At 44.6% G+C, this 24,948-nt stretch overlaps 1 protein-coding gene across 1 annotated transcript; it reads left to right on the top strand.

Moving 5' to 3' along the window:
- The first annotated feature begins 4,757 nt into the window (after nt 1–4,757).
- LOC310808562 (guanine nucleotide-binding protein G(s) subunit alpha-like) lies at nt 4,758–22,985 on the top strand. Its single transcript, XM_083675533.1, has 12 exons — nt 4,758–6,110; nt 7,812–7,884; nt 10,224–10,278; nt 10,527–10,646; nt 13,506–13,603; nt 17,766–17,820; nt 18,094–18,167; nt 18,972–19,030; nt 19,560–19,680; nt 19,983–20,113; nt 20,632–20,699; nt 21,025–22,985. Exons 1-12 carry the CDS (start codon nt 5,972–5,974, stop codon nt 21,169–21,171), a joined length of 1,140 nt encoding a protein of 379 aa, XP_083531659.1. The 5' UTR covers nt 4,758–5,971; the 3' UTR covers nt 21,172–22,985.
- Nucleotides 22,986–24,948: the final 1,963 nt, after the last annotated feature.

The raw sequence follows: 24,948 nt of genomic DNA, 5'->3' as shown, positions 1-24,948 counted from the left end.
TGCGTTTGATACCATTTCTCATTCTATTCCATTCCATGCATTACAATGAGCCCGTCCTCCGATTTCTACCTCCACCAGCCTCCCCTGCTGTAAACACCTACAGCCTATGGTTAGCTCCAGATAGGCCTGGGACACATCACCCTAAATAACACTAAAGAGCTGAACCAAGCTGAGCTGTACTGGGCTGGCCTGGTTACACATCTACCATAGTTGCTGTAACAGTGATGAAAGGGACCATGTGAATGAAACATATCCGAGCCAGCACAGTATGGTTCGGGTCGGCTCTGTAGTGTGTAAAGGCCAGCACAGTATGGTCTGGATCAGTCCTGTAGTGTGTAAAGATCCATACTGCTCTATACAGTAGATTGTGCTGCAAGACATTCACATTCACTCTGCTGGTCAATTATTGCAGCAATAATGTATAATTGAAAAGGTTATTGCAGGAGCATCCATCAAGCCACAGTCAGACATATTGATGCTTCTGCATATAATTTAAACGATTTGTTATGTTATATAGGGTTGAATTGGGGCGATTAGACAATGCTGTGGACACGAGACAATGTTTCAACCTGCATGCAATGATGTGTCTGTCTGCCTGTATCAGGTCCAGTCAATTACTGATCTGTAGGCTTGTGTGTTAAATCAGTTTTACCTCCAATGTCCTAGAAGCCTCTCTGTAACAGGGGAGGCTGGTGGAGGTAGAAGTCCGGGGAATGGTATCAAACATGAGCCCGTCCTCTGTTTTCTACTTCCACCAGCCTCCCCTCTTTGTGTAATTTCCTCTTTGTCTGTGTTCTTAACTAATTAAAAGAAAGCCTGGACAAATGTGTCTCTAATACCGTTTTTTTCCCTATATATTTAGAATCTACCATACACAACGTTCAGTCAGGGGACAGTTTTCCTTCCGTGTGTGAACAGCTGATCTGTCACCTGACAGACAGCTAGCACTGACTTAAGAGTGTCCTGCCTAACTAAGCTCGCTCCAATAAACAGATTAGAATCATTGGTATTACAACACTTCCTTTTCTCCTCTACTAGACCCACTGAACTGATGACAGATATGACATGTTTGATACCATTCCTCATTCCGTTCCATGCATTACAATGAGCCCGTCCTCCGATTTACAATACTTCATAGACACTGGCCTGCTCTCTCCTATATCATTATACCTCCTATAGAATCCAACTCACAGAGAGACCATGAAACATGTAAATGTATAATTCTGAGATCCTTTTTAACTGTATCCCCTAAATGTATTTATTGATTATTGATCAATTATCTCTCAGTGTGTTGCACAGTGGAGTAAGCCAACAACCAAAAAACTAATCATAAACAATAAACAGCTAATCAATTATTCAGCCAGAATAAGAGTCAATAGATACCTTATCAATACCTACAGTTACTAAGTTAATACTTGACTACATAATGAAACAAACAATTCATGAATGTGTTATAATCATGTTATAGACCTAGAGTAAATGATAGGCTAATGTAATAAACGGTGTGTGTGGCTGCGTTGAGTGGCTGCCGCGGATGGGAACGAACGAACGAACGACCGAACGAGGCCCCAGCATAAGGTAAACTCTTCAACCCAGGAGGGATCCACTCAATTACTCACAGAAGAAAGAAGATGTAAATTGATTATGTCAATGAGTGCTGAGCAGGCAGCTGATATTTCATTGACAGTGCAGTTCAGAGTGCTGTTAGCAGACAGACATGCTCAGGCAGCTATTAGCCCATGTAGGGGTATGGGGGGGGGAGGGGGGGCTATTCAGTCCTGTCTGGCCCCTGGGGTTGAGAATGCGGGAGTCATTCTGAAGACATAATGGCATAATTGAACAGTTACTTAAAGGGGAAGTGAATGAGTGAACACAGCTTTAAATACATGTACACCGAGGTTGATGTCTCTCCTCTGATGTAGCCTAGCTTCTGGAAGGCAGTCAGTTGAAGAATGAAAGGGTAAGATTGTGTGGCTCAACCAAAAGACAGAGGCACGCCCATCAGACTGTTGATGTCAGGCTCACATGTTTGATACCATTCTTCATTCCATTCCATGCATTACAATGTGCCCGTCCTCTGATTTATACCTCCACCAGCCTCCCCTGTTGTACTGTATGTAGGCTACACTTTGGAGGCTTGGTGCACAAAGGGCCCAAGTGACATTTCCCAAATTTTACAAGAGAGCCAAAACAAAACTTTGATTCTGAGCCAATTGTATTGGGATGAGTCTTTGTTTTTTTTTACACTCTTTCAATCTCAGTTAGCTCCTTTCACCACTTGACAGATTTCATCAAGAGCTTTCTATTGATATATACTGTATATGTATAACTAATTTTGACCTAAAATATAAATAAATAAAATCCCACCCAACATGCCTAAAACGTTAGCATTAGGCAGGCTCTCTATATAATAGGAGATCCCAGGTAAAGTGAAGAAGAGGGAGGACTCTCTCTCTCTTTCTCTCTCAGTCAGTCTCTCTCTCTCTCTCCCCCTCCTTCTCTCTCTCTCTCTCTCTCTCTCTCTCTCTCCTGGTGGACCTCAGGTCCTGGGAGAGATCCTCTAATTGACCCCAGAGCTCCACAGAGGACCAGATCAGCACCATGCAGAACCCCCCAGGGCCCATCCTGAAGAAGCCCATCTCAAAACCCAGAGGATGGGGCTACATCACGTCTCTGTAGAGGGCTTTTAAGCTGCACTCTACTGTAGCCAGGGGAGGCTGGTGGAAGACTAAATTGAGGCTATAGAAAAATAACAAGGTAAAATATAATATAAGACAAAAGCAAAAACAAACGACTGAAGTAAAAATAACATATAACAATAACTTACATCAAATAATTGCTTTCTAAAATGTCCTTTTCAAATAGAGCTACATGTGATCAAGTTTAGTGCTTATATTTATGTTTACATTTTATACTTATTACACTGTATTGTGTTGTTGATTGATGTTGTAGAGCTGCTCTGCCTTAATCATTTCGTTGCATTGTATACTTCTATAAGATGTAACGACACTGTGTGTCAACTGTACGATGAGAGAGTCAATCTAGAAATGTCTCCCATAAATTGTCCATAAACATTTCTGTTTGCAAATTGCACCCAACATAGTTGTTATAAGTATAGACATGGTCCGTCTACTGACTCCTAGCATGTCACGCTTTAACTGTGTACTATAAAGCTTGCAAGCTGACCTTTTCAAAATGCTGTCGGCGAGGGTGCCTTGTTTACAACAGGAGACAGCTGCCATCTAGTGGTGAAACAACCTAAAAGCAACAGAGGTTGAAACCATTACATACCACCCTATACTACTTTACTAACTTTATCACAGTGCATCAATGCCAGGGGTGCATCTCAATAGTTTCCAGTAGCATCCTTTACTTGTCTCCTCACGGTCTGCCCTGACCTGAAAACACAGGATACGGTCAAAGCAATATGGTGGACAGCATAAGAACATTACTGTCTGCTGTTTATATATGTTGTCTATCTACACAAATAAGGGAATAATAATAATACCATAATAATATATTGGATTTAAAGCGCCTTTCGAGAACCCCAAGGAGATTGTATAGCAAACAGATGAAAATGAGAGATCCTCTAATAAGGAGGAAAGAGGAGATGAGGAGAGGAGGAAAGGAGGAAAGGAGGAAAGGAGGAGGAGAGGAGATGAGGAGAGGAGAGGAAGTCAATCTTGATGATTGAGACACAGCCCCAATCTGTGTGACAGCTCTCCTCCTCAGAGAAGGACAGAGATGGTAATGACATGGAGATGTGGAGCATGTGTTATTACACAAGTCGAATAGGGACTGTCTCTGTTTCTACTTGTGGGGCTAAATCAATTACAACATTTCCAAATGTTATTACAGTGATACTACACATGTATAAAGAAACTTAATTCAAATACACAATCTACATCTACTTTAGGAGTCTGGGTCCTCCAATGTCTACCTCCACCAGCCTCCACTGGTCTATAATGAGAATAGTAGACAGTCTACATACTGTTCATATAACCAGTAAGTCAGCCCCCGAATTCCAGGAAAAGAGGCCTAATAAAGCAATCAAAACAATGACACACATTCTACAGACCTGGTGGCTTCAGCCTACAGCTTAACAAGGGACGTGGAATACTATGAAGTTAGTCCGTAATAGAAATTATGAGTCACCCTCAAGTTTAGAAGTCTGACATGATGGTCTTTTACAATGGCTGACCACATGGTGTCAGTGACAGCCAATTGTCTCCTGATCCCTCACAGCTGGGGTTACAGCAGAGAATGTTTTACAGTGGGGTTTGGAAAGAGGTAGAAGAAAAGTATACACTGACTGTTCTTCATGCTGTTCATCATCTTTAAAAACAGTCTCTAAGGTAATTTAATCCCCACTTCCGCTTGCCTGTTCTATAACCAACCAACCAACCAATCAAATACACTAACCAGGTATAGACCAATGATAAACTATGGAGCAGGACAAGACTGTCATATTCTATTTAAATATACCAACATAATCAAATGTAAAATAACGAATCATTTATACTACAGTATTAGTAAGGGTCGGGCCGGATCGTCCGGATACAGGAAGGGCCTCGGACATTCCAGTGGCCCCGCGTCGAGGGTTCCAAAAACGGCCGTTTTCTTTGAAGAGGGCGCCGTTTTCTCCGCAGAATATCGCCATGCTGACGTTCTGTGCAATCATGTGATGAAGCAGCGGACCTTCCCAGGGTTCCGTGAGCGCTGTTTGCCCCACCCCATCTCTTCAGCGCTGTCCGTCTCAATGCTCTATTCCCGGAGAAAAGGGGGAAAATAATACCTTCAAGAATAGGTTATTCCCGTCTGTAATACCCCAAGACCAGTCCAGGGGGGAACTGCCTACGTAGTGGAATGTGTTCTTACAAGCCGTGTTATATTTATGAATGTATATGTGCACATGTATAGCCTCTACCCACCATTCGGATTCACAAGGAATATAAAACTGAGACTGACAGCGGGCTATACCTGCAAGAAACGGAGAAAATTCGAAGGATTTTTGCATTTTTGGGATGTTTAGAAGAATCGGGAACGATCTAAGAATGAGTTGGCGACTATCAGTGCGCAATTAGGAGGCTTGCTGTGTGAGGAGGGATACAAATTTCAGCAACAAAAGAAAAGACAGAGAAGGGGCCTTTGGATTGAGAAAAACCAGCAAGGAACAGCCATCTCTAAAAAGGGGGAAAATCTGGAAAATTGAATCATTTCGGGGATCTAAACTATAAACCGGAGTCACCGATCAGGACTATGATCTTCTTATGGATATCAAAAGGAGTGAAATGAAGACGGAAGCGATGAAAATATTACACATGTAGTTCGTTAAGTGTAAATATTTTTTTTTCACTGTCCTCTCCGCCGTCTCTGCGTGGAGAAACGCTGGCTTTAAGGAAATACACACAGGAAAAACACAGGATTTTCACGAAGAGATGTTCCGTGTCATTTTACAGTCGAGTTATTCTGTCATGCCGAGTTTGGGTCTCTGTCACAGGCGACAGTGAGACGTGAGACCCCGGCCGTCCGTGAGATGAAAATAGGCTATTTATGCTGCCTTCAATTGAAAGTGAAAGAGGTAAAGGCCTCTATTAACCATTAAATCTGTGGATGGTCATCTATATCAGTGCTTACAAACTATATGTGAAGAAGGAAAACCCTGACAGAATTCACCAAACCGAGAGGGCGGCCTGGATGTCGTCATCAACAGTATCCTGCCCTTTCTGACAGCAAGATCTACTGAAAATACGCATTATGTACACATAAATACAAAACGCGGCAGGACAACGTTTTATAAAAGGCACCAGTACGACGTAACACTAAACAACCGATTGTATACATGTCGTTATCATTGCTCCCAATTTCGTGGGTCAAACGAGGGATCTAGAATAGTTTTGTTTATTTTATTTATTCTTTTCACATTCCCCCCCTCCCTCCGTGGCCTGGACCCCCTTTCTCTTGCGGGAAGATGGGTTGTTTAGGCAACAGTAAGACTGAAGATCAGCGGAATGAGGAGAAGGCACAAAGAGAAGCAAACAAAAAGATAGAAAAACAGCTTCAGAAGGATAAACAAATATACAGGGCGACACACAGGCTACTACTTTTGGGTAAGTTTGTGTGAGACGACAGGCTACCTGATATGTTTCAGGCGAGACCCCATTGGCTACAACTTGGTTGTATTTCCTACATGATCATCAACATTCTATTCTTTGATGTTGTGATAGTCTATTGTTTCCTCCAGTAGGGTTCCTTGCTTGACTTTTTCCATCAAGACTATCGATGACAAAGTGGCTTGTAAGCTGTCATTGAACTCACCACCTATAAGGTCCAGGAAGACCAACATATCTCCTCATATGATTGAAGTTGACACATTGTTACATTATTAAAGCGCATTGCAAATATGATACACTATATCAACGGCCCGTGTGAATGTAGCTGTTCACATCGATGCTATGAAACCTGGATGTGGAGACGGTAGGCCTAGCTACATGTGGGTTGTGGGTGTGTTCTCAGAGAGCTGCCAGACAGCCTACCAAGCCAGGGCCTGTGTACAGTGCAGGCTGTGGGAAGGAGAGCCTACTTTAATAGGCCTATGGATTTTATTGATTTGTTTATCAAGTATCTTACACTCTCAGTTGCAGCACATATAGTCCTTCAAGACTACTTGTTATATCTATAAGTATTCAGGTTTTGAGCATACTAACTGTAGTAGGCTATGTGGGGAATTGTATGGTTAACTCTGTGAGTAGGCTATTTATATCATTGACATTATGGTGTAGTGTTATCAACCAAAAGCAGTCAAAATGTATCATGAGAAGTTAGAATGACCGTATTTGATTAGAGAATGCCGGAACCCAGTGTATTGAATGTCATACCGGTGTTTCTGTCGAAGAGGAAGTTGTGGTAAACTAACTTAGGAAAGCAGAACATAACTTGTATATATAAAACCAGAACAAAAACGTTGCCTACTGTAATACTAATTTAGGGACTGTGCTTTAGACACTTTATTAAATGGCAAAGTTCAGTTTCTTTTGTCATGGTCATGCATCATTTGCAATGTTGAACGTCGTCCATCTGCATTAACCAATAGAACCATAGAACCAAAGGCTTCAACAAGGAACAAGTTCATAGCATTAATTCACACACTACAGAATGGGACGCTCCACTGTTGCTATTATAGGGATGATTATTGTTGAATAGAGAAGTTAATGGTTACCACCAGAGTGTAGTTAGTTGACACCTTTTTAGGCCTCGTTCCCTGGACCCAGATTCAGCCTAGTGCAGGAAAACAAGACCATGTTCACTGGAGAGTCTTAACTGAAAAGTGCTTATTTAGTCCAGGAGTAGTTTAAATCTGTGTTCAGGAAACTGTTATTGCTTGTTGTGCCCATTGTACAGCGTACTTGAGGTTGCGGTTCGGGTTCAGAGGCCTCACTCAGGTAGCATAACCCACTTCAATAAGATGTAGGCCCATTATCATTGTAGAGTTGCGCTGGTTATGATTTCGTTCCACAGGTTTAATTGACTGAACTGCAGCTTTGAACACTTGGTTCGTGGCTACGAATCTCGAAACTACAAAACCATTAAAATCTACAACACCCACAGCCCTAACTTTGTCACCAGTTGTCCTGCTCCTGGTTGTGTGTTTATGGTCTTTATTTATCGGTTTGTTTTGACGGCAAGTGATTGGTTGTCAGCATCACATTCCAAATTAATGTCTAAACTACGGTCTCTCTCTCTCTCTCTCTCTCTCTCTCTCTCTCTCTCTCTCTCTCTCTCTCTCTCTCTCTCTCTCTCTCTCTCTACAGGGGCTGGGGAGTCAGGAAAAAGCACCATAGTCAAACAGATGCGAATCCTGCACGTCAATGGCTTCAATGCAGAGTAAGTATCTTTATACTTTATAGTCTTAGTCTACTTCTAGGTTCTACTTCTATCCCAGATCTGTATGTGCTTTAGCTCACCTCTATGACAGCCATCGTCATAGGCCATGTGTACAGTACAGAAGAGGTCCAGGGAGTTGGTTAAAGCACATACGAATCTAGAACCGGGCTAATGATCTAGAACTGCAAAAAGACAGGACAGGAGAACCCTTGTGCATCTCTCTTGTCTCTTTAGTTCCCAGTTTGTTGTGAGGGGTGGAGGTAGAAATTGGAGGACGGGCTGGTTGTAATGCTTGGAACAGAATGAGCAATGGTGTTTGATACTATTCCTCATTCCATTCCAAGCATTACAATAAGCCTATCCTGCCAATTTCTACCTCCACCAGCCTCCACTGGTGTGGAGAGTGTCCAGGGTTAGGGCAGTGTGTTGATTTATGCGCTTAAAGCGCTTCACCAGCCACATGCATTGGTGATGGATGGGAGTTAGGGTGGTCTCAGGGTGGGGATAGGGTGGTCTCGGGGTGGTGTCAGGGTGGGGTTAGGGTGGGAGAGGGACCAGAGCAGGCCTCTTGGAGGAGGAGGAGGAGGTGGAGGTGGTGGATGAGGAGCAGGAGCAGGAGGAGAAGGTGGTGGTGGAGGAGGAGGAGGTGGTGGATGAGGAGGTGGTGGATGAGGAGGACGATGTAACCTAGTGTGTTGGTTAGTGGTCGTTGGTTCAGGTCCCAGTGTAAGTGACTGGCCGGGGTTAGACTAGTAGATCAGCACCTAAGGCTCCTAGCTGCGTGTGACCCATCTCCTGACTCCTCAACACGTGTGTGTGTGTGTGTGTGAGTGTGAGTGTGAGTGTGAGTGTGAGTGTGAGTGTGAGTGTGAGTGTGAGTGTGAGTGTGAGTGTGAGTGTGAGTGTGAGAGGGAGACAGAAATTGATTAATTGGTTGTTTACTTTGCAACACATCCATGAATTTATATCTTCCCTTGGAATTGAGATGGATAATAATGTCCATGGACTTCTAGGACAATGTCTTCTCGTCTAGTCCTGGAGGATCAGATTGTAGAGCAGGGGAGGCTGGTGGAGGTAGAAATTGGAGGACGGGCTCATTGTAATGCATGGAACGGAATAAGGAATAGTATCAAGCACACCATTCCTCATTCCATTCCATGCATTACAATGAGCCCGTCCTCCAATTTCTACCTCCACCAGCCTCCCCTGGTGTAGATATACAGAAAGTCTTAGATGTCCTGTAGGATGCTGTTTCTTCTGTTAGTAACTTCAATTGACTAGAAAAAAAAACACTTAGACTAGACCAAGACCAGGAAGGAACCTCTCTCTCTCTCTCTTTCTCCCTCGCTCTCTCTCTCTCCCCCCCCCCCCCCTCACTCTTTTTTGGTTGTTGCCTATTCTCTCTCTCTATCTCACACACAAACTTGCATAGGAACACATACACACACACACACACACACACACACACACACACACACACACTACTTTGTAGAGACCATGTGATTTTTAATGACTATCATGTTGAAAATGTAAACAGGGCCTTCTCAATCTACCTTCTAACCCAATCAACAAGTGGGCGTGTCTGACTGGAGATGCAGGCCTTTCAGCTAGTTAGGCCTATTCTCTCTCGCTCCTTTCTTTTGATTGTTGCTCATTCTCCCTCTCTCTCTCTCTCTCTCCACACTTTATCTCTCTATCTTCAATTTCTCTTTCTCTACACTTTTTCTATGTATTCTCTACACTCTCTTTCTCTCTTTCTCTCTCTCTCTCTTTCCCCCTCCCTCCCTTTCACACATTCAGTCACTCTCCCCCTGTCCTTCACTGATTGTGTTGTGTTAAGAGGTAAATGTAGCAATGTTGAGATTGGGGCCTGTTCAAGAGAGTGTACTGAAGTCACTAGTAGGTTTAGAAGGACATCAGGGTATTCAGGGTTCATGTCAGGGGAGGCTGGAGGAGGTAGAAATCGGAGGACGGGCTCATTGTAATGCATGGAATAGAATTGTAATTGCTCATTGTAATGCATGGGTAGAATGGAATGAGGAATGGTATCAAACATGTGTGTTCGATGCATTACTATTAGCCTGTCCTCCAATTTCTACCTCCACCAGCCTCCCCTGGTACATGTTGACTGGTGGCGATGGATGACTATCCAATATTGACATCCATGTTGCTATTGGTTTGCTTGTCTGTTTGACAATTGTATAATGTTTTAGAATAGCTAGCCGTCTGTCCACATTTATATCTGCGATGGTAAAGATGTGTGTTTCACTTTGTAAAGTATGTGTGTAATGATATTTCATAACATGGAACATTTAGCTTCTTTTTTTTGTGTTTTGCAGAGAGAAAAAACAAAAAATTCAAGACATCAAGAATAACATAAAAGAAGCTATTGAGGTGAGTCCAGATCACAGGGGGTAGCTGGGTGATCAGGTTTGGGATGGATCAGTCAATATGTTATTATTGATCGTTGCAGATAAGGGACCCCCAGTGTACTGCCACCAGGGCGTTCCCCCACATAGACCCCCTAAATCACAGAAATTGTCCCATATACACAAACATGTATTGTCACTTTGCAAGCTGGCTGTGTGTGTGTGTGTGTGTGTGTGTGTGTGTGTGTGTGTGTGTGTGTGTGTGTGTTTCAGACCATTGTAACGGCCATGAGCACACTGACGCCTCCGGTGCAGCTCGCCAGTCCACACAACCAGTACCGGATTGAGTACGTCCTCAACCTGCAGAATCAGAAGGACTTTGAGTTCCCATCTGTAAGTATGAGAAGGTTACCCAACACACACACACCCTATAAACACACACACACACAGATAGGTATTGTAACCCTGTGCAATATGCATGTAGCTTTGTGAATGAGGTGTGTGTGTGTGTGTGACAGGAGATTAGCACCAGGGTACACTCACATCCACAGCCCTGGTGCTACCCTCCTGTCTCTGGTAGCTGTGTGTGTTGTGGTTCAGTAATTAGCAGCTCCAGGCCTCTCTGGTATTCCCATTAGGTGAGTCGAGGGAAGGCTGTGAGGCCTCAAGAGTACCTCTGGTTTACAGTGATGGTGCTTTATTATCCCTAAATACCTCTCCCTGGGACCACACGTGTGTGTCACAGTGTCACACTAGAGGATTCCCTCTGGAAACACAGACAGGCAGCTATCAGGTTCCCACCTGTGTTGACGGAGACATAGGACTCTCCAATCAAAGTTGGTATCAGGTTTCTGGGAAAACATGGAAGTAAACAACAACAGAAAACAACGGTTCAGTTCAGTGGTAGGTTGAGTCTCTCAGATGGTCATTGATAAGGGGTGGCACAGCTGCCATACAGTCCCACTCTGTATGTGTGTGTGTGTGTGTGATGGGGGGGGTGGGTTTGTGCGCGTGTGTGTTAGTGCTTGTCAGTGCTTGTGAACTGGATGTTGTGAATGTCTGTTTAGCACACTCTGTGGTTTTCTTCTTCTTCTTCTTCTTCTTCTTCTTCTTCTGTGGTGTCGGGTGGTGTTTAGATGCCTGTTGATGGAGGCTGGAGGACTCTTGAGGTCAGACACAGACAGACAGCGTTACTGTTGTCATAGTGGCCCTCTCCTCCCTGACACACACACATGCACATGCAGCACGCACACACACAGGGCTGACTGGGAACCGGTTCTGCGGGTCACCTGATCTCACAGTACAGGTTGAAAAGTGAGAGAGGAAAAGGAAAAAGGGAAGAGAGTGGTTAGAGGAGGGGGAAGTTTGTTCAATGAGGTGTCCACTGAACGTTCCTACTTAGTTCCATGTTTTGCTTTGAACTTCTAATTTTCTCATGGAATGGAGTTCATATTGATAATCGAACTTTTCAGAAGTGCATGTTAAAATGTGTGTGGTTTATATTGTGTGTTGGTTGGGCATCGAGAACAAATGACAGTTCTCACTGATGGTTAACTTTCATCAAACTGTTGAACAACCGTACAGCTGTCTGTACAAGATCTGTATAAAGACATTTCGGTTATACATTTCTGATTGAACCCTCAAAGTTTGTTGACAATAATTCAGTTGCATAAAAAAAAAAATCATTTAAGCAGCGAGAGCTAGCTTCCCAGAGAGAGAGAGAGAGAGAGAGAGAGAGAGAGAGAAAATCTCAAAGGATGAAATGGAAATGATGATTAGAAAAAAAAAAAAAAAAAAGAACGTAAGAGCCGTATACTGTCCAGAGTTGCCAGTGAACAGAAGGAAACAATCTAGCATTGAGTGTGCTGTGCCCAGAGCACCGAGGGTTCCCTGCTCTAATGCAATAAGGACCTACTACAGAGGGGGGCGGCTTCTTCTTCTGAAGCGCATGACTGATGATAAAGAGAGGCTGTGTTGTTTAGACTCATGGTGACTGGTCTTCTATGGATGGATGGAGGGGATGGATGGATGGATGCAGAGGGATTTTTTTTTTATAACTGTTTCAATGTAGGCTAATTCTAGTGTAATCTAAACAGTGGGACAAATACATGTATCGGACGTCAAGGAGCACGAGCTAAATGTTCTGCAAGTGTGTCCTTGTTGTTGTTCCACAGATGTCCAGTTGTCTGAAAGGATTTCGTTTGTGTGTGACGTTGTTTCCAGTTTACTTTGATGTAAACTGGAAACAACAGGACATGAGTTTTTGTGGTGCTTTTTACTTTTTTTGATTGTTGTCAATGGAGTGAGTGGTCACTCTGGGCTTTGATGTGCCTGTGTGTCTGTGTGCCTCTATGCCTGTAGACGGACATTCCCACTTCATGCAATGACTATGAAAGGAGGAAGTAACAGGTTGGCCTTTAGAAAGGACAATTGACTCACCTGTTGACACATCTGCAGTTGTTTGCAGAAGCCACCAAACAAACATCTTTAACCTTCTTTTTATACATTGAAACTTCTGTTATTCTTTCAAGACTGGCTTCTCTTACCCAGGAACACCCACTCCAAGGCTAAAAAGCATCTGCAGTGGAGAGTCATGGCTTAAAACCTTCCACCAATGTTATATGGGAATGAATGGGACTTGATCATACCAGTGCGTCAACTGATCAACAGTATTGCCCAACAGCAATCCCATTGATCATGACATATTGACCAAGAAACCCCAAAACATATAAGAATACTTAGAAATGTTCTATTTTTTCTCTCCTCATTTACAAACAGCTGTTGGCAGTTGGTCTGACTGGCTAGCCCCAGAACCAGTTCTCCTGTCAATAGAAACCAGGTGCCAGCTAGGTGTGCTGCTGCTACCTGCTAGCAGTTAGCCGCAGTTCGCTAGCTACCCTGTTGGAATGTGCGGCTCCCCGCCCCTATTTACCTTTTGTGACATGTACACAGGCGGTAGCCAGGCACAACGCACACTGCATGTGGTGTCAACAAGAGATGCCGCAACACCGCTCTGCCCTCACACACACAACATTGACCGACTGACTCTGAGAATGTCTTTATTCTTTTTGGACTTTAGCCATGGGCCACGCGTCATGGATGGCACTATAACTTGACTTTGTGTTGTGTGCTGTATCATGACATGATAATTGATCTCCTGCCCCCTTTTTTTTTTTTTTATATATATATTTCTCCTCTCCCCCACCCCACCCACCCACCCCCCCCCCCAACCCCCCCCCCCCCCCCCTCCAGGAGTTCTACGACCATGCGAAGACTCTGTGGCAGGATGATGGCGTGAGGGCGTGTTATGAGAGGTCCAACGAGTACCAACTCATCGACTGTGCGCAGTAGTAAGTATTCAATACTCTCCCCTCCCCTCCCTTCTGTGTCTGCGTGAGACGTGAGCGTGTGTGTGTGTGTGCGTGACAGAAATTGATTAATTGGTTGTTGTGTGAAAGACACAACAAAAGTATTTTGCCTGAGAAGCTCTGTGTAGAGAAACCAGGAAATTGCGTGGTGGTGGAGCTCTGTGTCAGCCAGGAGTGCGTACGTACACACACTCTGCAGCTCCTCATCATGGCTGTGTATACTAACACCATGCTATGACATCACCAGGGCTGTCTGCATCAACACTGGCACCTCTCTCTCTCTCTCTCACTCTCTCACTCTTTCTCTTTCACTCGTTCCTCTCCCATTCCTCCCTTGCTCTCTCTCTAGCGCTCTCTTGTGCTTGTCGCTCTCTTCCTCTCCTTCTCCTCCTTTCTCTCCCCCCCCCTCTCTCTGAACCATTGTGTCTCTCTCTCTCCATCTCTTGATGTAGGATATTTGCAATGACAGGGACCAAAAATGGCAGGTCCTGAGTCATAAGAAGAGAGTGGGGGGGGGGGGGGGGGGGGGGGGTGATTCCTGTGTGTGTGTGTGTGTGTAGCTGATTGTGTATAACGTGTGTGTGTGTAGCTGATTGTGTATAATGTGTGTGTGTGTGTACAGTGCTGCTTGAAAGTTTGTGAACCCTACAGGGATAGTCATTATTTTTTTATAAAATATTAAAATGAACTTATAAAATCTATATCTAAACCCCAATTCGTAATAAAGACATTCCAAATAAAGGACACAAACAAAGAAATCTGATATATTTTCATTTTTTATTTTACAAAAGTAGTTTATTTAACAAAAACTGAGATTTCATGTGTGCAAAAATATGTGAACCTCTTCAGTCAATAGCTTATGGCACCTCCATTAGCAGCGATAACTTGGGAGTAAACGTCTCATAATCAGTCTCTGACATCTGTTTTGAGGGATTTTTGCCCACTCCTCCTTACAGAACTCAGCCAATTGAGTGAGGTTTGAGGGGTGTCTGGCATGAACTGCCTGCTTCAGGTCCTGCCACAGCATCTCAATTGGATTTAGGTCAGAACTTTGACTTGGCCAATCCAAAACACAAATATGTTTTCTCCTGAGCCATTCTTTGGTAGATTTACTTGAATGCTTTGGGTCGTTGTCTTGTTGGAAGACCCATTTTCAGCCTAGCTTTAGCTCCTTGACTGATGGCTTGACGTTCTGTTCAAGAATCTCCTGGTATACCTCAGAATTCATAGTTCCCTTAATGATGTGGAGTCGTCCAGGTCCAGAGGAGGAAAAGCAGCCCCAGATCTTGACATTCCCACCACCATGTCTGACTGTTGGGATAAGGTTCTTTTGGTGGTAGGCAGTGTTGGGTTTTTGCCAAACATACTGGTTTTGATTGTGACTAAAAAGGTAAATTTTGGACTCATCTGTCCAGAGAATGGATTTCCAGAAACCTTCAGGCTTGCCCAGGTGGTCTCTGGCAAATTTAAGACAGGCAGCTTGGTTCTTTTTTGACAGCAGAGGCTTCTTCCTAGCAACCCTGCCATAATGCCATTTCGATTCAGTGTTATTCTTATTGTTTTAGCATGCACAGTTACCTGAAATGCAGCAAGGGAGGTCTGCAAATCTCTAGATGTTATGTTTGGGTTGGCTTTTACCTGATTTATTATTTTTCTTGTGGCTCTTGGGGATATTTTGGAAGGGTGTCCACTTCTATTCCGAGTTGCTGTCATGTTAAATGCTCTCCATTTGTAAATTATTTGCCTCACAGTGGACTGATGGCACGGTGCGTTTTGCATTCACCTGTATGGGTAACACAAAACTGACCAGGTTTCTTATGTATTGGAGTCCCGTCCAAGCTCTTTCCTAATGATCTCTAAAGATTGGTTCATTTGGTATCCAATTATTTACCCACCTGATTCTACTTGATGCAACAATGCAACTTGGGGTTTGCACCTGCACTAATTTCTTTATAATTTTGTTTTTCTCCTATACCCATGATTTCCTCTAAACCAACATATGGAATTGGTAAATATAAAAATGTTATGTCAGATAAAAAAAGACTGGTTCTGATTAAATAAAGATTTCATGGTAAAAACTAAAAAAATCTATATTGCACAAGGGGTTCACATACTTTCAAGCAGCACTGTATGTGTTTTAGCTGATTGTGTGTGTGTGTGTGTAGCTGATTGTGTATAACGTGTAGTGTGTGTGTTTAAGTGGTGTTTAAGACAGAGCTATGTATTGTACTACTTTGTGACATTGAAGGAGAACCCCCCCCCACCCCCCCAGGTGGTGGGGAGATGGTTCAGTCCAGTCTTTTGTTCCCTCCTTCTCTCTCACTCTCTCTCTCTCTCACTCTCTTCTTCCCTGTCTCACACACTCTCCAACTCCCTCCCTCTCTCTCTCACTCACTCACACACACACACACACACACACACACACTCCCACTCTCACTCACTCTCTCTCCCGCTCTCTCCCTCTATCCTTTCTCTCTCTCCCTCTCTCTGTTCTAGCTCTACTCCTGCTCTCTTTTCTCTCTCTCTCTCTCTCCCTCCAGTCACACAAGATTTGGAGCTGATAGTCTATTTATAGGGCCTGTGGTTCTGTCTCCATGGCAACCATGCTGGAGGCCAGGGCACTAGGGAGCTATTTTTGAATCTGCTCTGTAATGTCAGACTCTCTCTCTCTGTCTCTGTCTCTGTCTCTCTCTCTCTCTCTCTCTCTCTCTCTCTCTCTCTCCTACACTCACTCACTCTCTCCTACCCCTCACTTTGTGCCCCCCTCCCCCCTCTACAATATCTTCCTTTTCTTTCACCCTCTCCCTCCTCTCTCTCTCTCTCTCCTCCTCAGTGCCAGAGACACATGTAAAGGTGTGTGTGTGTGTGTGTGTGTTTGGGTCTGTTGAGGTTTAGGGCGGCAGGCTAGGTGTGTGTGAGCAGGATCCCCTGCATGCTTATCTCTGGCCATCTCTGTTGCCATAACAAAGAATGGTAAATGCACATGTGTGTTTACACACACACACACACACACACACACACACACTCACACTCACACTCCTTCCCTCACAGACTGTGCTAACTCATCCTAGCCATGTCTTGTCTGTGGTAGTCAGGCCTTGTCCAGTGGCATAGTCCCACCTATGCGCTGATCCCAGGTCAGTTTGTGATGTTTCCCTCTAATGGTTAAGGTCAGGATCTGTGGAGGGGAAGCTGATCCTAGATCAGAGTCTATGGGAACCAACCTGTAGAAGTCAGACCTCTCTGTGTCACATTCCTGGTTTTCCAGGGACTCAGCATTCCTCTGTGTTCTGTACGCCTCAGGAGACTGGTGTGCTGCTGGAACACATACACACACACTACACACAGACACACACCCACCCACACCATACACACACACCACAAACACACACACTAGCATACACAAATGAACGCACACACACACACGCTTATACACATACACATACACGCTCACACATACACACACACACACACTGTTTAATTCCTGAGAGAGACTTGTGTGCTGCAGGAACACTCTGTTAACACACTGTCCTGTACATTGTTCAGTCTTAGTAGTCAAAGACCTGGGTTCAAATAGTAATCTGTGCTTGATTGAGTTTGCCTGACACAAGGCAAACACTAAGGCAAACGCTCAAAGTATTTGAAAGGATTTGAACTATTTATATAAACTATTTGACCCAGGTGGGATGTCATTCTGTAGAGTATAGTTTAGTGTTAGAACGTAGGTGGGGCAGATGTGAAGGTGTCTGTTCAAAAAGTGTTTATCCTAAGGGACACGGTAGAAACAGTGGAGGCTGGTGGAAAATGCATCATAGGACCAGCTCATTGTAATGCAAGGAATGGAATGAGAAATGGCATCAAGCACTGAGCCCATCCTCCGATTTCTAACTCCACCAGCCTCCACTTGGGGGGAAACTACCTTGAGCACAAGCTTCTACCTATAACATATTCCAGTACCAGTGAAAGAACAGGTGCACGTGTGAGGGTAGAGACCGCCACCCAGTATTATCATTATGACTTCCTGTTAACAAGGTCATACCAAAACAAAACAACTGCAGAACCATTCATGGTAATTCACTGCCATCTTGTCTTGGTCTGTCTGACCATCCTCCTGAATGTGTTGTGTCTCTCTGTCTCTCTCCAGCTTCTTAGACAAGATTGACATTGTGAAACAGAGTGACTACACTCCTACAGACCAGGTGAGTGTCCTCTCTGCTGCCTACAGTCCCCACCATCATCATCAGACTATCATCCTCATCATCAGGGGTCAGCATTCATATAAAAGGAGAAACAGAATCCAACACTACACATTCTCACCTGAATGAACTGTTCTGAGAAACTGGCCCCAGAGGCCTAGATTCCTGTTCATAAAGTATACCAGAATCATGTTATTCTTGTAGAATAATAGTCTGATAACTCTGGTAACTTTCATGTAGAATGATGGTCCGATAACTGTCGTCTCTTCCTTTCAGGACCTACTGAGATGCCGAGTCCTCACCTCCGGGATCTTTGAGACGAGGTTTCAAGTGGACAAAGTTAATTTCCAGTGAGTATTTGACCAGGGGGAGGCTGGTGGAGGTTGAAATCGGAGGACAGGCTCATTGTAATGCATGGAACAGAATGAGGAATGGTATCAAGGCTGGTGGAGGTAGAACACAAGTGTTTGATACCATTCCTTATTCAGTTCCATGCATTACAATGAGCCTGTCCTCTGATTTCTACCTCCACCAGCCTCCCCTGTAACAGAGGAGTTGTTATTGTATCTTTTAGTCGTGGAAGCTTATTGTACTCATAGCTTCCCCTCAACATGTAGGCTCCTTGCCTGGTGGTTCCCAAAGACAGCTGTCCCGTGCTGGTCGCTGGGTTTTTATTGACAGGCATAAATGAACTCTGCGATGTTATGCATGGATGCTGCTACTCCATGTAGCCTCCATAGCCCGGTTGCAGAGACATCAACAAGTAGTAGTTAATTTCCTTTACTACTAGGAGTAGTACTTAGGAGTACTTACTTTGAATAGCAACTCAACTTCTTAACGTAGGCATTTTTTGTCTCTCGGCGGTTTGGATATTGCCGGGCCGCTCTGTCATTTCAACGAGCGGCAGGACATTTTGGAGATTGCCACTTTAACTGCAGGAGAAATGAGACGTGTCTGACTGAGGTTGAGTCAAAGCCAAAGATATTTAAGGTCACTTTCAGTCGTAATACGATCAGCTAAAGAAGACTACACATCCCATCAGACACCACTGTTGTTCAGCGCAGATGTGATTTTCCACTCCACCACTGGGTGGCAGTATTCTGTATTAGTGTAATTTTCTGATTCCCTGACCTTTCTTTCTTCTTCTTCTACAGCATGTTTGATGTCGGGGGTCAAAGGGATGAACGTCGGAAATGGATACAGTGCTTTAACGGTAACTTTAAGGGCATTTCTTGTCAATCTACACCAATATCAACCGACACACGCATCACCTTACACAGAGGATGAAGAAAGCATGAGATCTTGTTTGTCAGACCAGGGGAGGCTGGTGGAGGGAGAAATCGGAGGACAGGCTCATTGTAATCCATCGAGCGGAATGAGAAATGGTATCAAACACATGTTTACACATTACAATGAGCCCGTCCTACGATTTCTATCTCCACCAACCTCCCCTGCCTTACACTGACAAACGCACAGTTCTCATCCTCAGAGTTATTTCTCTGACTGGGTTTAGTCCTCCTCAACCCTTGTTGTCTTGGTTACCTCACTTCAACCAATCACACCGCTTCCACAGAGGCAACTGTCACGTTATGGTGTCTATTGTATCAGGAATGGGCATAATCCAAAGCCAAAACATATGCTTGACTCTTTTTTTTTCTTTTTCTCTCTCCCTCCTGTCCTCCCTTCTCCCTCCCTGTCCCTGCCCCTCTCCCTCCTCCCCCTCCCTCCTCTCCCCTCCCCAGATGTAACAGCCATTATTTTTGTGGTGGCCAGCAGCAGTTACAACATGGTGATCCGGGAGGACAATCAGACCAACCGTTTACAGGAGGCCCTCAACCTGTTCAAGAACATCTGGAACAACCGGTGAGACACACGCACATGCACACACACCCACACACATGCACACGCGTGTACAGACAATCGTATGCACAGACACTCACGCATGCAGGCATGTACTGTTGGCATGCACGGAAACACACACACACACTAACACACACTCACACTCCATGATACTCCATGAATCTAACAATTGAAGTGATCTGAACAGTGGATTTCCAATTTGCCATCCTCAAAGGTTGTGCAAACACACACACGCATAATAATAACACATAAACCCTGATGCTGCAGGGAGCACTGACAGTTTCAAACCTTGTGTATCTCTCCAGGTGGCTGCGGACCATCTCCGTCATCCTGTTCCTCAACAAGCAGGACCTGCTCGCAGACAAGGTGTTGGCTGGGAAGTCTAAGATCGAGGAATACTTCCCAGAGTTCGCTCGCTACACCACACCTGATGATGGTGAGACACGCACACACACACACATGCACGCACGCACGCACACACACACTATTGATCTTTACTGCCTCAGGAGGTAACTCTATTTTATTCAGATAATAATAATCAACAATACTGATCGAGGATAGAATGTGTGTGTGATGGTGTTGGATAATTGGCAGCTCCTCTTCATCCGTCTCTCCCTCCTCCTCTTCTTCATCCATCTCTCCCTCCTCCTCTTCTTCATCCGTATCTCTCCTCTTCTTCATCCACCTCTCCCTCCTCCTCTTCATCCATCTCCCTCCTCCTCTTCTTCATCCACCTCTCCCTCCTCCTTCTTCATCCACCTCTCCCTCCTCCTCTTCTTCATCCATCTCTCCCTCCTCCTCTTCGTCATCCATCTCTCCCTCCTCTTCAACCGTCTCTCCCTCCGCTTCTTCATCCATCTCTTCCTCATCCGTCTCTCCCTCCTCTTCTTCATCCACCTCTCCGTCCTCTTCTTCATTTGTCTCTCCCTCCTCCTCCTCTTCTTCTTCTTCTAGCAACACCGGAGCCAGGGGAGGATGCACGGGTCACAAGGGCAAAGTACTTCATCAGAGATGAGTTTCTGGTAGGTACAGAGAAGCTGTCTCTGAGACAGAGACATCCAATCAAAGTGTTCTCAAACTGCACACAGAGATAGGGACAATGAGACGTGAGATTGTTTGCACGTGTACGATAACTGTTCAGACAGAAATTGGATAACAGTATCTCACTATAGTATTTATACAGTATCATACTACAGTGTTTAGAATTGAGTCAGTTGGATAATGTCTCTGAAGTGGCAGGTAGCTTCAGCGTTTTGCAATCAGTCTTTTTCTTCATAGTTGTTTTCCCGCGTGTGTTTGCGCTTGTGTCTGCCCCCGTGCGTGTGCGTGTGTGTTTTATATCTCCAGAGGATCAGCACGGCCAGCGGAGATGGACGACACTACTGTTACCCCCACTTCACCTGTGCCGTCGACACGGAGAATATCCGCCGCGTCTTCAACGACTGTCGGGACATCATCCAGCGCATGCACCTGCGCCAGTACGAGCTCTTGTGATTGGAGGGGAGGCAGAAACAACAGACTCTGGACCCTCCCCCTCCCTCCCCCACCACCACCACCAACTTTGGTCTCCTCCTGACCCCCAATCCCTACCCCCTCCCCCAACTCCCCCGCCCCCCCCCCCTTCCACCTCTCTAACTGACTGCTCCAGACTGTGTGTGTGTGTGCGCTGGGGGACTCCTGAGGTCATTGATGATCACAAGAGAGCTAAACAAACAGTGCAACCTGGGGTGCAACTTGGGGAGAGTGTTGACGTCCTGCAGAACACAGAGGACAGGATCGTGTGACGCATAATAACCATAAGCCAGAAACAACTCGGCTCCACTGCACTTTAGCACTGTGCTCAGGACTCGAACCTATTTCGTACACACATACACACATACACACACACACACACACACACACACACACCCATACACACACACACACACACACCCACCCATACACACAACCCCATACTTGCTCTCTTACCCACAATTACCTGCTTGCATACAGAAAAAGAAACACACATGCTTTTACTGGACTGCATGGTCCCTGCTGGTCCTGAACTGGGCTGAGTCTAGGGTCTCTGCTGCCTGCTGCAGCCAGACAGCCAAACAAACATCCAGACAGACAGACAGACAGACAGACAGACAGACAGACGGACTGACTGACGGACAGACAGACTGACCCAGTGGCCTGAGGGACCGGACAGCGGACTGACACAGAGTGGCGTCTCCGACAGCGTTACTGACTGAGCTAACGGACCAGAGGTGCATCATCGCCACGACGCGAGCAGGGGGCAGAGCAACGCCTGTATGTGAATGTGGGCGGAGCTACAGTACGGACGACGCCATGACGACGCACGCCCACACAGGATTGTTTTTGTCACATGACCTTTGCCTTGTCCGGAGAGCGGGATGGAAGAGGATGAATGAATAAATAAATAAAGGCCAACTTTTACGGAACTCAACGGAGTGCAAAAACCATATACAGTAAAACAGTACCGATATAAGTTAAAGACAAGTCCGATCGATCAGCCCTGTTGTTTTTTTTTTTTCTTCTGTCTTCACAGTTGTTTTTTGTCTGTGTAGACTGTTGTGCCATTGTGCCCTGTGCGCGCTCTTTCTCTCTTTCTCTCCCTCTCCCCCTCTCCTACTCTCTCCCTCTCCTACTCGCTCTCTCTCTCTCTCTCTCCTACTCTCTCTCATTCTTTCTGTCTCTCTCAACTCTCTCTTTCTCTCTGCTCACACTCTACTCCCCCCCCCACACTTCCACCTTCATCTCCTAACCTCACACCCTGCACTGTTACTTTACTGGCAATGCTCTTTGTTTTTGTTTGTTTGTTTGTTTTTTTTAGATAAAAAAAATTAATCCTGAAATTTAAAAAGAAAAAAAAAAAAAAAAGAGGAAGAAGACAACAACAAACCGGACACTAATCTTTACTCATGTGGTCACCCCCCCTCCTCCCCCATCCCCCACTTCACCCCTCCTCCTCCTTCGTTCCCTCCATCTCTCCTTCCCTCCCTCCCCTCTCCCAGGCTCTTTGTATGTCTGTCTTTACTTTACTGCTGAACTATTATTCTTGTACAGACTGTAAAATGTATTATTTTGTACAACTTTATTGAAAAAAAAATAACTTTTAGAAGATCCCTGTGCCTTGATCACGACTGTACGTGTCTAATGAGCTAAAGTGGGTGTTATACTGCGCTGTATAGTTTGGCCAGTGTGTCTCTCTCTCTCTCTCTCTCTCTCTCTCTCTCTCTCTCTCTCTCTCTCTCTCTCTCTCTCTCTCTCTCTCTCTCTCTCTCTCTCTCTCTCTCTCTCTCTCTCTCTCTCTCTCTCTCTCTCTCTCTCTCTCTCTCTCTCTCTCTGTGTAGGGAAGGGGGACAACCATTCGTAGCTTTGGATTTTTATTTCTGTCTCCCCATCTCCCCCCTTTATGATTTAAATGTCTATTTTTGGATCCATATACCAAAAAAGATGAATATATGAAATGTGTATATGGATTTAAAAAAGTATTTTATTAGAATCAAAGAACCTTGACACAAATTGTACACTTGACACAGTGTGCGTATTGCTATAATAACTTAAAGTCCTTTCAATGAGGTTTGGTTTTGTTCAGGTTTTGTTTCCTTAGCAACATCTGCAAACGACGACATTTCGAAAGGTTGGAAGAGTGTTTATTTGCCATTTTACTATCATTTTTAGCTTTAAAAGGTAAAAGGTGATGAAAAAAATATCCAAATGCAAAACATTTGCTTGTTTCTACATGAATCTTTTTTCTTTTTGCTAAAGAAAAAAAAAAAAAAAAAAAAAAAAAAAAAAAGTCCTATTTGTTTTGGGGTCCTTCCTAGCGTGCCACAGCAGACTGTACAGTGTTGCACTTGAGTGCCCTAGTTTTCATTGACTGTGTACATCAGCGATGGCTCCTGACTTTCACAAGAGGAGCCGTGAGAAATAAAGGTTTTTGGTGCAGACAGACAGCAACAGGTCCGTCCTTACACACAAACAAGACCAAGGGGCTTCTTGTGCCACAGGGCCGACCCAGTGCTGGTTCGGATATTATTATATAATATTATTATTATTATTATTAAATCGGAGGACACACGTGTTTGATACCATTCCTCATTCCATTCCATGCATGACAATAAGCCTGTCTTCCGATTTCTCACCTCCACCAGCCTCCCTTGTTATATTGTTCTTACCATACAGTACCAGTACTGTTACTGATGTGAAATCAGGCCAGCCCAGTACCGCTCAGGCCACCTATTCTGCATGACACACACATAGCAGGCCTGCGGTTCACAGCACATTACTATGTAAAGATTCTGTAATGTTCAGGTGCTGGTGGGGGTAGAAATCAGAGGACAGGCTCATTGTAATGAATGGAATGAGGAATGGTATCAAACATATGCATTACAATGAGCCTGTCCTCCTCTGATTTCTACCTTCACCAGCCTCACGTTGCACCCTGCTGCACAGGCCAGCCCGCCAGTCAGAGTTTCTTCAGGCATTACTGTACATTACTGCTCTGTCTTTAGCCACTGTATGATTGGGTTCCAGGTCAGCTACGTTGCAGTCAGGCTGCACCAGAGCTTCACAAAGCTTGATGATGATGGTGATCTGCTATGCTGCACAGCCAGACTACAATGTAGGTGACCTGGAACTCAACTGATGTTTTCACTTGATCTAGTCTTCACATGCAGGATTTAAGGTCTAAACAGTATGGTAGTAGGTCCACAGGCACTTTGTTCTGGGGTTGGTGGGGTGAACTGTTGATCATATTAGTTACACCTCCTTTCATATCTTCACTAAGGAATTGGGGCTCAATAGTCTGAAGTAGTTTCCTCTACTTGTCTCATCTCCCTCAACTGCATTTCGGCTGGTGAAGGCCAATTCACAATCAACATCTGTCCTTTGGTTTGTGCCTATCCCTGTGTGTGCAGATAGAGAGGGGAGGAGAGGAGGCCACTTTAGACTATTGCCTATATAGACCAGGAGTAGGAGCTATGGGTTGATTTAGTAGTGTTTTTAAAGTGTTTTTTATATATGTCCTCTGATAGAGCAACAAAGGCAATAGGTAAGCTATATTAAGGATTAAGATATATTAAGATATATTGCTTGAACTAAATATGATGGAATATCTATGGCATTGAACTCTGAGTGCCACTGCTTGCCATTACTGGTGAAACACTGCTCTGCTCTCAACCCTACTGACAACACGCGTGCGCGTTTGAGAAGAGCACAGGGTCAGCCGTAGGGCAGCGCCCCTTGGAATAGTTTTATAGTCGT

Source organism: Argentina silus, assembly GCF_951799395.1.
Source record: "Argentina silus genome assembly, chromosome: 8".
NCBI lineage: Eukaryota > Metazoa > Chordata > Actinopteri > Argentiniformes > Argentinidae > Argentina > Argentina silus.
Note: the sequence above shows the minus strand (reverse complement) of the source record. Positions and strands in the feature narration are given on the sequence as shown.

Coding starts and splice junctions, on each gene's coding strand:
- LOC310808562 (XM_083675533.1), top strand. CDS start 5,972: ATGGGTTGTTTAGGCAACAGTAAGACTGAAGATCAGCGGAATGAGGAG. Junction 18,168..18,971: donor GTGGACAAAGTTAATTTCCA/GTGAGTATTTGA, acceptor CTTCTTCTACAG/CATGTTTGATGTCGGGGGTC. Junction 19,031..19,559: donor ATGGATACAGTGCTTTAACG/GTAACTTTAAGG, acceptor TCCCCTCCCCAG/ATGTAACAGCCATTATTTTT.